The sequence below is a fragment of the Physeter macrocephalus genome, chromosome 14 (assembly GCF_002837175.3).
Source record: "Physeter macrocephalus isolate SW-GA chromosome 14, ASM283717v5, whole genome shotgun sequence".
NCBI classification, from domain to species: Eukaryota; Metazoa; Chordata; class Mammalia; order Artiodactyla; family Physeteridae; genus Physeter; species Physeter macrocephalus.
Window position 1 is genome coordinate 25,275,029 of NC_041227.1, and position 14,059 is coordinate 25,289,087.

Sequence of the window (14,059 nt, forward strand, 5' to 3'; positions counted from 1 at the left end):
AAATTGAGTTATTTGTAGTGAGGTGGATGGACCTAGAGTCTGTCATACAGAGTGAAGTAAGTCAGGAGAAAAACAAATACCATATGCTAACACATATATATGGAATCTATAAAACAAATAAAGGTTCTGAAAAACCTAGGGGTAGGACAGGAATAAAGATGCAGACATAGAAAATGGACTTGAGGACACTGGGAGGGGGAAGAGTAAGCTGTGACGAAGTGAGAGAGTGGCATGGACATATGTACACTACCAAATGTAAAATAGATAACTAGTGGGAAGCAGCCACATAGCACAGGGAGAGCAGCTTGGTGCTTTGTGACCACCTAGAAAGGTGGGATAGGGAGGGTGGGAGGGAGACGCAAGAGGGAGGGGATATGGGGATATGTATATGTATAGCTGATTCACTCTTGTTATACAGCAGAAACTAACACACCATTGTAAAGCAATTATACTCCAATAAAGATGTTAAAAAAAAAAGATGATGTGGTGTGTATACACACACACACACAGACACACACAGGAATACTACTCAGCCATAAAAAAGAATGAAATAATGTCATTTGCAGCAACGTGGATGGACCTAGAGATTACCATACTAAGTGAGGTGACTAGAAAGACAAATATCATATGATATCATTTATATGTGGAACCTAAAATATGATACAAATGAACTTATTTACAAAACAGAAACAGACTCACAGACATAGAAGACAAACTTATGGTTACCAAAGGGGAAAGGTGGGTGTAGAGATAAATTAGAAGTTTGGGATTAGCAGATACAAACTACTATATATAAAATAGATCAACAACAAGGTCCTACTGTATACCATAGGGAACTATATTCAATATCTTGTAGTAAACTATAATGGAAAAGAATATGAAAAGTATATATATATATGTATAACTGAATCACTTTGCTGTACACCAGAAACTAAGACAACTTGTAAATCAACTGTACTTCAATTTAAAAAAGTGAAAAAAAAAAAGTGCATGAAAGTTTCAGAGTAGCCTTGTTCATAATATCCTCAAACTGGAAACAATCCCGATGTCCTTTAATGAGTGAGTAGTTAAACAAACTATGGTACATCCATTCCATAGCATGTAGTACTGTTCAGCAAGAAAAAGGAAAGAACTTTTGATACATTCACTAACTTGGATGAATCTCCAGAGAATTATGCTGAGTGAAAAAAGCCAATCTCAGAAGTGACATACTGTATGATTCTATTTGTATAACCATCTGGGAATGACAGAATTTGTAGAAATGGAGAACAGATTAGTGATTGACAGAGGTAGGGGGAGCATGGAAGGGGAAGGAAGTGGGTGTGGCAATAAAAGGCAGCATGAGCGATCCTTGTGGTTGTGGAAATGTTCTGTCTTTCAATGTCCTGGTTGTGATGTTGTACTTAGTTTTGCAAGATGTTACGGTCGGGAAAAATTGGGTTAAGGGAACATAGGATTTCTCTGCATTATTTCTTAAGTAAATGTAATCTGAATTTATTTAAAAATAAAAAGTTTAATTACAAAAAAGATAAATCAGGGCCACCACCATTAATGAAAAGAAATACTCCTTATTAAAGCGACAAATCTTCCTAAGTATTTAAGTTCAGCTTACAAATGTTATAATTTTTAAAAACCCTTGTGAAGGGGGTTTTGGAAGTTGGTTAATTAAATTCTCCTAAATCGTTTAAGCCACCTTTAAAATTTAATATATTCACTTTCATTTTCAAAAAGTTCACTTGTTCTGATTAACAAAACCATTGGGTATTTAATGTAATTCTTGTATATCTAATAAATAAACTTCTAAATATGGATAATCTTATGTTCATTTAAAAGTTGTGGTAATTTATACACATTTAATAAGAGTGTATTAAACCTTTCAACTTAAAACAAATCTAAATCAAAATCTCACTTACACATTTTAAATTAGAACCACAAAGTTAATCTATTAATCACTCCATCTCTCAAACAGTACAATTAAATACCAGATACATACAGATAATTCATAACTTTAACACAAAGTTACTCTAATTTTACTTTGTCACTTCAACACTTAATACTAAATTAAGGATATTGATCCATAAAAGAAATAATATTTTTCAAAAATGAACTGGGTTGCACCTCCAACAGAGATGTTGGCGGGGGCTGACAAGGCAGCTGCAGCGTTTGTGATGATCTGTGTGATTTGCCTCATAACTGCGCAGGACGCGTGGAGAGGAAGCAGGGATTCTCAGAACATGCCCTACGAATGCCTTCTTCTGATCTGAATTATTTTCACGTACTTCTCATCTGGCACGACCACAACTTTTACAGGTATTCCGGAGACAGCTGGTTAGCATTTTGCACGGCTCCTGTGCCTTTATCTGATGCTGTGGTCCTGATCCCAGTTCTCAGGTCATTGGTAATAACAGTGACAGCTAGTAATTTATATTTAGCACTGAATATGGGTTAGGCACTATTCCAAATACTTTATAGTAACTTCTTATTTAATTTCACTACAACTCTGTGAGGTAGGCATGATGATTATTTCTGTTTTACAGATGGGAAAGCTGAGGGACAGAGAGGTCATGTGACCTGCCCAAGGTCATATAGCTAGTAGAAGGCAGAATCCAGATTCAAACCCAGGCTGTCGGGTTCATTAGTTGTTGCTGTTAACCCCTACCCCTTCTGAGCTTGCCACCGGCCAGCTTGGGGGGAGAGATTGGGGATATCTGGCCATCTCCTGCTGCTAACCCTCTCCTCCGCTCTGTTCAACCCCACAGTCACTGTGGTATGTGGAAGTCTCCTGGGCTTCTCTGTCCTTTATAACAAGGCTCAGAGTGGGGCCTGGGAGCTAACTGATGGATGTGAGCTTCATTCCTCAGTCTCACTGTCGTACATTATAAGGACATGAGTGGATGGCGTTGGGGTCTCTCATGGCTGGTGCATTCCCTGGGACCTGACCCCGGACCTGCCTCTACCCTCACACTCTCTCTGTCCTTTCCTCTACCCTAGGGTTGCACTCCAAGCCCACCTTGTGGATGACAAGCCAGCCGAGGAATCCACTAGAACCGCGCAGAGGAAAGTTGGACTCGGGGAAGACACAGACCAAAATCCGACTAATGAGGGTATGAGGAGCATCTTTCCGCAGGCACCAGGGCCCAGGGCAGAGGGTGGGGCATGGTGATAGCAAACACGCCCTGAGCACTTCATGGGTGCCTGACTTGACTCCTCCTCCTCACAGCAACCCCGTGGGCACGCTTATCCTCATCCCTCTTTTACAGATGGGGAAACCGAAGTGCAGGGAGATGACACAGACCACGCAGCTAGAAAATGTAGTACCAGGGGTCAAAGCCAGTAAGGCAAACAGCAGTTTGCCTTTGTTTTGGTATTTTTCGGCCATGCTGCAAGGCACGTGGGATCTTAGTTCCCTGACTAGGGATCGAACCTGCGCCCCCTGCATTGGGAGCACAGAGTCTTAACCACTGGACCACTAGGGAAGTCCCTTGCCTTTGTGTTTAAGACTCAGGAAAATGATCAGAATCACTTTTTTTTTTTTTAACATTAATGACTGCAATGCATTAAAACATGAAATATATGAACATCTATGAAAGAACAAATAAAACCAACTCACTGTTCACCTTTTGAGGATCCCAGGGAAACAAATCACTAATTTTTTTTTTTTGACTTAAAACAATAGAAATTTATTGTCTCACAGTTCTGGAGGCCAGAAGTCCAAGATCAAGGTGTTGGCAGGACTGTGCTCCCTCTGAGCAGAATCACTTTTTATTTTACTGCATTAGGAACACAAGTTAGTGGCTTGTTCATTTTAACATTTCCAGTAAATTAGCCTTTCGTGGAATACAGTGCATCTTAAAGCAAGGCTTAGGAGCTTACTATTAAAAATTTTCACATTGGGCTTCCCTGGTGGCTCAGTGGTTGAGAATCTGCCTGCTAATGCAGGGGACACGGGTTCGAGCCCTGGTCTGGGAAGATCCCACATGCCGCGGAGCAACTAGGCCCGTGTGCCACAACTACTGAGCCTGCGCGTCTGGAGCCTGTGCTCCGCAACAAGAGAGGCCGCGACAGTGAGAGGCCCGCGTGCCGCGAAGGAGAGTGGCCCCCGCTCGCCGCAACTAGAGAAGGCCCTCGCACAGAAACGAAGACCCAACACAGCAAAAATAAATAATAAATAAAATTAATAAACTCCTACCCCCAATTAAAAAAAATTTTTTTTCACATCAACTAATAGAACTTCTGATAATTGATTTCCTTACCATCCATTGTTTTTTTATGGCTTCTGAACATTGTTTCAAAGTATTTGAAATGACTAGAAGAAGAGGGGGCTTTTGTGTCCATAGGAGAAAGTAAAATACCAAATACTATAAATACTACAAAATACTATAGAAGAATTCTTAACTTCTTCAGGAAAGTTTTTAATGTGATGAGTCAATGAACAATGACTGTTATATAAAGAAATAGGGAAAAATGTATTTGCCTTGAAACCTTTTTTTTCCTTTAACCTTCAATTTTGCAAAAATGGTTTAGAGGCAGCCCTGCATTCGTACAGTAGGAACTCATATTTCTGATGTTATTTTTATCCTGACTTTAGAAGGGTTTATATGTTTTTGTTTGAAACATGAACTTGGACAATTGGCTCTAAAAGTTGTGCTCCTAACCAGTTCCTAATACTGTCTCTTGTAATCATTCACTTGTTTAGTCAACAAATATTTGAGCACCTACTATGTGTCAGACCCTGTTCTAGGTGTGGGGATTCACCAGTGATGTGGCCTCTGACCTTAGGGAGCTCACTTTCTACTGGGGGAGACAGACAATAAGTAAGACAGATAAAAATGTAATATGTGTAGTGAGGGTAAGAGCTATGAAGAAGTATAAAATAAGGTTAGGGGCTAAAGAGGCACAGAGAAGGGAGTGACCATAACTGCTTTAGGAGTGTGGTCAGGGAAGGCTGCTAAGGTGGTGACATCTGAGGGGGCATGTTCCAGGCTGAGGAACTGGAAGTGCAAAGGCCCTGAGGTTGGTGTGAGGTCAGTGATGGGCCAGGTGATGAGGAAGAAAGATGGTGGGCTGTGGGGGGAAGGAGATAGCTTGTATACAGCCCTGTAGTCCATGGTTAGGCTTTGTGCTTGTATAGAGTAAGGCAGGAAGACCCTGGAGGATTCTGAGTAGAGTGGGGATATGATCTGACTTAGATTTTCACAGGAGTCCTTGGGCTGCTGCTGCTGTGTGCAGAACGGGCTGTGGGGACAAGGGGGAAACAGAGCAAGGGAGCAGAAATGACTCAGTTGGTTTGTTCTTGGATATGAAGTAGGATCCTGACTCTGCCCCTCAGCCTTAGGACAGTCACTTATTATCGATCAACAACTCCTGAGAGAATGCCTACGATATGCCAGGCACCAAGCAGGGTGTTGGGAACACAGGCGTGAACACGGCCCTTAGAATTTGTGCTATGATGGAGCTTATACTTTAGTGGGGAGACACATAATAAATGAGTTAAAACCCCCAAAGAATAGTACTCATCAGTTTATTCAACCCATACTTATGGAGCTCCAGGCACTGTCCTGTGTGCTGGAGATACATACAGCTGTGACAAAACAACCAAAGCCCCTGCCCTCCTGGCTGTAAAATTCTAGTTGAGTAGACAGACACGAAACAAGATAATAAGAAAAACATGTTATGTTTGGTAGTGATGAGTCCTAGGAGAAAAATAAATTGGGAAAAGGGGAGACATAATTACAGACTGTAATTATGTAATTACAAATTGGGTAAGGGTCAGGACCTACACAAAGCAGGGTTTCTACCCTAGAGCTGGTGTTCAGGGAAGATCCATTTCTAGAGCAGAGGTCATTAATTCTACACTTTATCAGAATCACCTGGGAGTGGGGCTCAGTGGGCCCGAGACTCAGAGACTGGCATTTTTCACAAGATGCTTCTGGTCCCTGTGGGCCATATTTGGAGATGTTTTGGTCTGGAGATGTGAAGGCAAGATGGTGGAGTGGCTAGGAGCCCAGACTTCAAGGACAACGGCTCTGCGATTTGTGACCTTGGGTGAGGTACTGCATCTCTCTGACCCTCAAGTTCTGCTTCTCTAAAGTGGGGATAATAATAGTCCCAAGTGAGGTAGTGCATGAGAAGTGCTTAGCATACTTTAGAGTTCATAATAAGTACTCTATGCATTTGCACTATTACTCATTATTGTGTGAGGAATATGGGAGCTGAGGGCTAGGACGAGAAATGAGGAAGAACGGAAGGAATAAAGAAGAGAGCACGTAGCCTGGCAGAGGTGGAGGGTGAGAACCGGTGAGAATGGTGACTAGTCACTGAGTGTGTGCAGCGCGCCACTAAGCGGCTGGATTGTGAATATGACCTCATCTGTTTTTTATAGCAGCAGCTCTCTGAAGCGGGTATTAGTTTCCTAACCCACGGAATGAGTATAGCAGGGTTCTGGGAGGCTAACTGACTCGCTCAGTTTCCCTTAGGTGGGAGGTGGCAGAGCTGGCATTTGAACCAAGGTGTGTCGAGGCCTAACATCCAAGTCTTGATCACTGTGAGGTTCAGCCACGCCTTGCAGCTTTAGGCCCACTCAGTTCCTCATCTTAGTGTAGTGGAAAGATAGACATTGGGGGTCAGAAGTCTGCCTTTCGAGTTCCGGTGCCACTACTTCCTGTCTGTGCAACTTTGGGGCGGTCACGTAACCTGCCTGAACATCCACCTATCAGTAAAATAGAGCTGGGGAACGTAGGGTTGTTGGAGGGTAAGCTGACACCCTGAGCCGCCTGCTGAGTGAGGCGCCCTCAGCAATTGTTCTTGTTGTTATTATTATTGTAGGTTTTGTGTACCTGCTTGGGGGCCCTCAGGCAAGTCCCTTAATCCCTTAGAGGCTCATTCTTTCCCCAGGGGCTGTTGTATGAAACAATCCTCACTCAGCTCAGATGCCTGATGAGAAATGGTAGCGATTATTATCCACTCTGCCTCTCCTGCTTCTTCTCCAGACAAGGCCCGTCTCCTCGGCCATCTTCTTTCCTACTTGGGCGTTTTCTATTATTGCTAGTACTATACAGTTCATCGATTCTAAGAAGCCATTGATAATAAGGCGTACCTTTATCTTAATTACCCGCTAATAAAATATTTGTCAATTAGACTGTAACACGCCACCAACTGTAAGATATATCCCCACCGCAGAGTGTAAAATTATGGGAAAGTGGGTGTTTTAGAAAGGATGCAATAATTCAAGGTGCTCTGACCCGCAGACAGTGGGGAACCGCCGCCCAGCTCGGGTGGCATTTACCAGTCGAGGCCACAAGGGGGCGGATTGCGGCGGGAGGGAAGTGGTCCCTAGGCTCCCGGAGGTTCCGGCCAGCTCCGCGCATCACGGAACACTGCCCACCCCCTTCCCTGTTCCTCCGCTTGCAGACGATGCTCAGGAACCGGCGAACCGCGCACCAGGAGCTCTGCAACCACGAGGACTTCCTCACCAAGCTCTGTGGGGAACTGATCAAGACCATCCAGGACACGGACGACAGCTCGGCCCTGAAAGTGCGGGTGATGCTGCAGCAGCAGGACGTCTTCACGGTGAGCCCCCACCGTGGCCCCGCAGCCCTGCTTCTGCCCTGTGTTGCGGTCCAGCCCGCGACGCCGCCCTCCTGAGCGCTTGGGCGCCCTCTCCTGCTTTCTCCCGGCCTTTCCCGGCCCGTTGTGCAAGCTGCTTCCTCCATGTGGAGGATACATCTCTTACACACTCCGCACCCTCCCCCCCGCCCACCTACCTGGGCTTTGGAATCAGACTGGGGGATTGGGGGGGCGGTGGTGGGGACTCATCCCCATCAGCACATATTAGCTGGAAGACTTTGAGTTAACCTCTGAGCCCTGTAAAACTGGGGCACAACAGCACCCACTCCGAAGAGGAGTTGTGCCTGGCACACAGTATGTGTGGGGTTGGGTTTGGAGACTCCTCTGAGGAAGCGCTGAGTCCTCTGACAGTCCGTGCTTTGGCCGCACCAGTGGAGGCTTGGGGTGAGCTGACCCCCCTCCCCGCGCCCCACTCCCACAGACCATAGCTGACATCTTGGAGTACTCAAACAAGAAGAAGCTGCACCAGATGAAGTGTGAGCTTCAGGAATGGGAGGAGAAGGAGGAATCCAAGGTTCACAGTAAGAATCCCTGGGGCTGACTCCTTGACCCTCGCCTGGCCCTCTGGGGAGGTCAGCTGCTGGGCTGACCTTGCACTTCCCTTTCGGAAACCATCAGGCCCATCACCTCCCTTCTGAGGCCGATGGGACTGCTAAGATGCACGGCTGACAGCTTACTTATCAAGCACTTAGCGCTTGCAGGCCCTACGTGCTTTGTTTTTATGGGCTCACTCTCCGTCATTCCGACTGCCTGTAAGGCAGGGAAGTTTTTCTTTTCTCCCATTTTACAGATGAGGCAACTGAGGGTAAGGGAAGTGAAGTAGCCTGTGGAAGGTTATACAGCTAGGAGCCAGCATCCAATCCCAGCCTCCCTCTTTCTTGCCAGGGTCCCTCTGGGAGGCAGTGGCTGGGACAGGTCCCTGGCCACAGACCTGCTGAGCCTGTAGCAGACTAGAAGCCGTGGGGAGGGGCGGTGTGTCAGGCGGCCTCAGACGCTGGGGATCCCCTCCATGGAGGGTGGCAGGATAGACTGTCTTAATCCTGCCCTGGTCATGTCTTGGGAGCCAGTGTTGCCCCATTTCACTGGGCTCATTGCCTTGGGAGCGTGTGTATGAGGGGACTGAGGTCCAGAGAGGGAGGGTCTTGGTGAGGGTCATGAAGTGTCAGTGGCAGAGCCGGGGGCTTGCCTCGGGATCTTGCACTGGGATAGTTCCTTTCCTACCCCGCATTGCCTCTTCTCCTGTGAAGGTACAGAGCTCTCTAGGGGCTTAACTGTCTACCGCCTCCCAGCCTTGTGTGAACTTGCTTCAGCCCAGACCCCAATTCATTGGACAAGGAGAGCTTTGCCTCTTGGTTCTCCCCAGAGGGGTTCTTGAGGGAGGCTCCTGCCTTCTGTCCCTCCTGATCTCTTCAGACCTGGAGCAGCAGGTGGAACAGCTGGATGCCAAGATCGAGAAGGTCCGCAAGAAAGTGAGCTGTGTGAGCACTTACCTGGACCGTGGGTATCCCATCAAGTCGGTCCAGGTTGCCAACCTCGTGCGCCAGCTGCAGCAGGTGAAGGACAGCCAGCAGGTAGGTGAGCCCGTGACCTTGCCTCGCCAGACCATGTGGGAGGCAGGGCTGGTGGCTAACACCCTCCTGCTGACCCCCAGGATGAGCTGGATGACCTCAGTGAGATGTGCAGAACGGTCCTGGCATCTATGTCCAACCAGATTCAGAATAAGAAAAAAAACCTACTGAGGTCTCTGGTGGTGGTGAGTAGCCAGCCACTGTGGCAGGTATCCAGGTCCTGCCCCCGGCCCTGCTTTTTTCCCTGTCCTCTGCCTCCAGGGCCCCCCCGCCACCATGCTACCCAGTGCATGGTAGCCCTTGGGGCCAGACTTGGGGGCCAGACCTCTCCTTCCTCTGCAGAAAATCCAGCGTGCTCATCAGGAGGCGCTCCTGCAGAAGACTTGGAATAGCCGGGTCATACTGAAATACATGGACAAGTTCCGAGAAGTGAGTGGGCAGCAAAGGTGGTCGTCACCCCTGTGCTAGAGCAGGAGGGTGGGTGGTCCCCAGGACCTGTGGGAGTCAGGCTTGTCCTGATCTGGTGCTCATGAGGTCTCTGACTCTGGTGTTAGCCTTCCTCCTTGGCAGTGCCATTAATGCCACTTGTCATTCACCTGAGGAGGGGATTGGTGCTGGCCTAGGGTTTGCCTCATTAACCAACGCCACCAGCCACGACCCATCAGCAACATCACCAAGCATCACCACACGACCATCACTTTAATTTCACTACCCAACCCCGGTCTTCACCTCTTAATTCTTGTCATTGACCATCACTCATGACCAGAGTTAATGAAGTCCACCATCACCACCCTCTCGCGGTAATTTTTGTTATCTTGCACCTTCATCAGTTATCCGAGTGAATGGCCTTCATCATCTCCACCAGCCCCCATTAATTCTCACTGTCAAGCGCTGCCACCCATTTGCAACCTGTCTCCATTCTCCACGATCCCCTTACCCTTTCCAGCACCATCAAACATCGTCGGTAACTTGTGAGCCAGCCCTGCCCTGCACAGCGAGGCACCCCCCTCTGGAGTCCAGAAGTCCCAGTGACAAAAGTGACAAAGCCCAGGACATTTCCGTAGATGAATGAGGAATAATCCTTGTTCATATTGCCCTTTTCTCCCTTTGGTTGGGGAATGTTTCATTTCTCACTTTCCCCTGCTCTCCTCAGTTTATAGACCATTTTGAGGAGGAAATACCCATTTTAAGGGCTGAGATGGAACAGCTCCAGTTTCAGATCTGGGAACCCCGAGAGATCGTATTTGCGGACATTCTGCTTCGGAGATCCAAGTATGTGATCCTTGTGTAGCTACCTCTTAAACTAGCCATGCTCTGGACTCGAAGAAGCTCTCTGTTCTCGGGGAAGGCACCCTGGTGGAGAAGGCAGGAGGCTGGGTTTTTGCCTTGGCTCTGCCACTGACTGTGTAGCAGATGTGACCTTTCCCATCTTTGGGCCTTAGTGTCCCATCTCTGCACGGCAGGCTGAGTTAGGTAATCTCTCTGGACCCTTCCAATTCCAGATTCCATGTTTCAACCAAGTGGGTACGCCCCTAAGCTCCTGGGGTGTGCAGGAAGACAAGTGTTGAGTGGGGTGGTCGGCTCCAGAGAAGAATGGCCTGGAAGGCACACTGCAGGGAGAGAAGGGTGTTCTCTCTGTAGGGCAGAATTCTGGGCCCCAAAGGAAGGACTTCCCTCCTTTCAAAACCAGTTCTCTGCCTGCCCTCCCTTGGGTCAGGCCCTCTGGGTCTGAAGGTGAGGATCCCACCAGGCCACGCCTCTCTATGTGGGGCATATCTTACCATCTGCAAATTATTTTTCTTCTTCTTAGCTTCTATGTCTATCTCCTTCTCTTCCTTTCCCTTTCCTTCCTCCTCCTCTACCTCCTATTCTTCATTCTCCTCTTATTTTCCTTAAGAAGTACTGTCAAATTTATGATGTGCCTATGGAGGGCCAGGCACTGTGAGTGCAAGCAACCCTTGGCTCTGCCACCATGGAGCCTAGGAGGGGACCAGACCTTAATCGATAACGAGCCACCGACAAATGTCCCCTGGCAACTGACCCCAGAGCTGCTGAAGGAGAGGTATGGATGTGGCGCTGGCAGAGCGTAGCCCGGACAGAGAGGAGTCTGGAGGGTCAAGAGGGGTTTCCCTGAGAATGTGACAGGTTAAACCAAGGTCTGAAGGATGATGCATAGAAGTTCACTGGGCAAAAGGGGCTGAAGGGGGAACTGAAGGAAGAACATTTCCAGGTGTTGGTGCTGGCGTCTTGGGGGTATGGTGAGTAGGCACCGTTGTCCTTATCTGAGCTCTGAACACATTGAAATAAGACTGAAAGGGGCAAGGCAGACATGGGCCAGACTCTCACTTTTATTCTGATAAAGCTGATTTTAGAGAATGTATCAACAGCTTCTATCTACAGATATGTTGGCTTCTGAATACTGACCCAGAATTAGGCAAATCGATCTCCTTGGTCAGCTGTGTTGGAGCAGAGGAGAGTGTAGTCCTTGCAGGCTGCTCGTTGCTGAGAGAGAACAGGGCAGGGCTACCCATGCCCCATCCTATTCTCCAGACTCACTGTTCAGGTCGTTGTATCCCTTTCCAGGGACAGAGTGAGTAAAGAGAGGCCAGGAGCAGTATGCCTGTTGATGCCCTTCCACGGGCAGGGAGACACCAGGAATGGGAAGAAGCTTTCGCCTCCTAAAATGTGGGAATGGCGCATCCCCAGGCAGAGCTTCTCCAACCAGAATGTGCACAGGAATCACCTAGAGATCTCGTTACAAAGCAGATGCTGAGCCAGTAGGTCTGGAGTGGGGCTCAGGAGTCAGCATTTCTGAGAAGCTCCTGGCTGAGGCTGGTACTGCCAGTCCCTGGATCACAAGCCGAGCAGTGAGGCTGTGGAGGATGTGTGGTAGGAGGGAACTTGGTGTTTACCAGGAGCTGAATGAGGCTGGAATGCAGAGTGATGGGGAGAGTAACGGGAGGAAGCAGGACAGCTCAGTCTCCAGGAACCTCCTTGCAGGGCCCGGTAGACCAAGGGAAGAGTTTGGTACTTGACCCTGAAAGCAAAGAAATTTTAAGCTGAGTGGTGACATCAGATTTGCACTCCAAGAAAAGTCACTTTGAAAAGAGGGTGGAGAAGATATTGGAGAGGGGCCAGAGGAGGTGCTGGGAGTCTGGTCGGGTGTGACGGCAGTCGTGTGTGTAGGGGGTGGTCGGGAGTGGCTTGGCCAGGGTGGGTGGCAGAAGAGAGAGGAGAGATGGATGGAGTGGAGAAGTATTGAAGAAGGTAAATCCGTAGGCCTTGGTGATATTTGGATGTGGGAAGTCAAGGACAGGGAGGTGTCAAGAATGACCCCTGGGTTTCTGGCTTTTGTAACAGGGTGGGTAGTGGTGCCAGATCCAGAGAGAGGGAAGGCTGGGGCGGGGGGGTGAAGGATGCATACGCAGGTCAGTCAGCAGTTGACTGGGACACTGAGTTTAATTTACAGAGACCTCAGCGTGGAGCTGTCAGGTAGGCAGTTGGGGGTATGAGTGTAGATATCAGAAGACAGGTATTGACTGGAGATGGAAATTCGGGCATTACCAGTACAGAGATGCATTTTTTTTTTTTACTATTATTTTGAACAATTTCAAATATACAGAAAAGTCGAGAGAGTATTATAATGAATACCCAGTTACCCATCTAGATTTAGAAATAGTTATATTTTTGCCATATTGGCTTCATCTTCGTTTCTTCCTTTTTCTTCTGAAATGTTGTAAATTGCAGACATCCTGACATTTCATGTCTAAATACATAAGCATGCATCAGTATGTAGCATGAGAGTGGGTGAAAGAATTGGGAGGGAGAATGTAATCCTGGAGCCTTGTAAATGTTCGTGCTGGTCACTGAGATGGGAAGATAGTGCAGATGGGAACCCACTGCTCTTGCTGCTTTTATGGAAAGAATAATGCCTGTTATTTACTGAGCACTTATTACATGCTGCCACGGTCTCATTTAATCTTCCCATCAGTGACTGAAGGTGGACCCGCCCCACTTGACAGATGAGGAAACGAGGCTCGCCTGTGGTCTGTCACACAGTGAGTGCTTGTTACATAGGTGCCCAGTGAAGTCCAGAGGCTCAGAGAGGAGAACCAGTGTGCTCAAGGTGACACAGAGTTAGGCTTCCAAACCAGTCATCCTGACTCCAGAGAGAGTGCTCGTCCCGAGGGGCCCCAGCACTTCAGAGCTGAGCTCCACCGGCGTTCTAAAGAGCAGGACTCCTCTGAGACCGTGCTCCCCTACCTGCAGCTCTGGCGCCCCTGCTTGGTGTCTCACACCCCTCTTTGCTGTTTCCTACCAGGTGCACCCCTGACATGGACATCATCCTCAACATCCCTGTGGAAGAGCTGCTGCCCTTCTAGATGGCGGGGCCGTGGGCCACCCGTCCCTCCTTGGTCTCTTCCCCACACCCAGAGCCTTGAGTTCTCTCATTCCAAGACCACGTCCCCATTCAGACCCTGGTCTGCAGTTCCTTCCTTCCTCATACTCCCTCCCTCCCTCCTTTCCTTCCTTCCATTCTTCCTTTTTTTCTTTCCGCTTCCTGTGTCCCCCTCTCCCTCCATTCTTTGGGTTGGTGCTGCTACTTGAGCCAGGTAGGAATTCCTAGTCAAGTCCTTTTTACCAATAAAGCTGGGTTTGCCTTTGCTCTTTGCCAGTGCCTGGGGCTTCCTGAGAAGCCTAGGTAGGAATGGATTTTGTCTTAAGATTAGGGGTGGGCAACTGTGCTGCCTGCATCTGGGGCTCCAAACTTCTTGAGAAGTGCTGGAGCGCCGCCCCCTGCCTGAGTCTCCATGGTTCTGTGGCTCTGGGCCACCCCCTCCCTGGTGCAGTGCGACTCCATTTTC

The 14,059-nt window shown here is 48.1% G+C and overlaps 1 protein-coding gene across 2 annotated transcripts in view; it reads left to right on the forward strand.

Annotated features, from left to right (window-relative positions):
* C14H20orf96 (chromosome 14 C20orf96 homolog) overlaps window positions 1–13,758 on the forward strand; it is an 18,685-nt gene extending 4,927 nt beyond the window's left edge. The window contains exons 1-9 of one of the 2 annotated variants that reach the window (XM_007124245.4): window positions 2,223–2,310; window positions 2,992–3,104; window positions 7,411–7,569; window positions 8,048–8,147; window positions 9,040–9,197; window positions 9,278–9,379; window positions 9,537–9,623; window positions 10,348–10,466; window positions 13,516–13,758. In XM_007124245.4, the coding sequence (XP_007124307.1) occupies window positions 3,018–3,104; window positions 7,411–7,569; window positions 8,048–8,147; window positions 9,040–9,197; window positions 9,278–9,379; window positions 9,537–9,623; window positions 10,348–10,466; window positions 13,516–13,576 (873 nt within the window). In that variant the 5' untranslated portion in view covers window positions 2,223–2,310; window positions 2,992–3,017 and the 3' untranslated portion in view covers window positions 13,577–13,758. Of the gene's footprint in view, window positions 1–2,222; window positions 2,311–2,991; window positions 3,105–7,410; window positions 7,570–8,047; window positions 8,148–9,039; window positions 9,198–9,277; window positions 9,380–9,536; window positions 9,624–10,347; window positions 10,467–13,515 lie in introns of those variants that run through there. The other variant, XM_007124244.3, reaches the window with a different exon arrangement.
* Window positions 13,759–14,059: the final 301 nt, after the last annotated feature.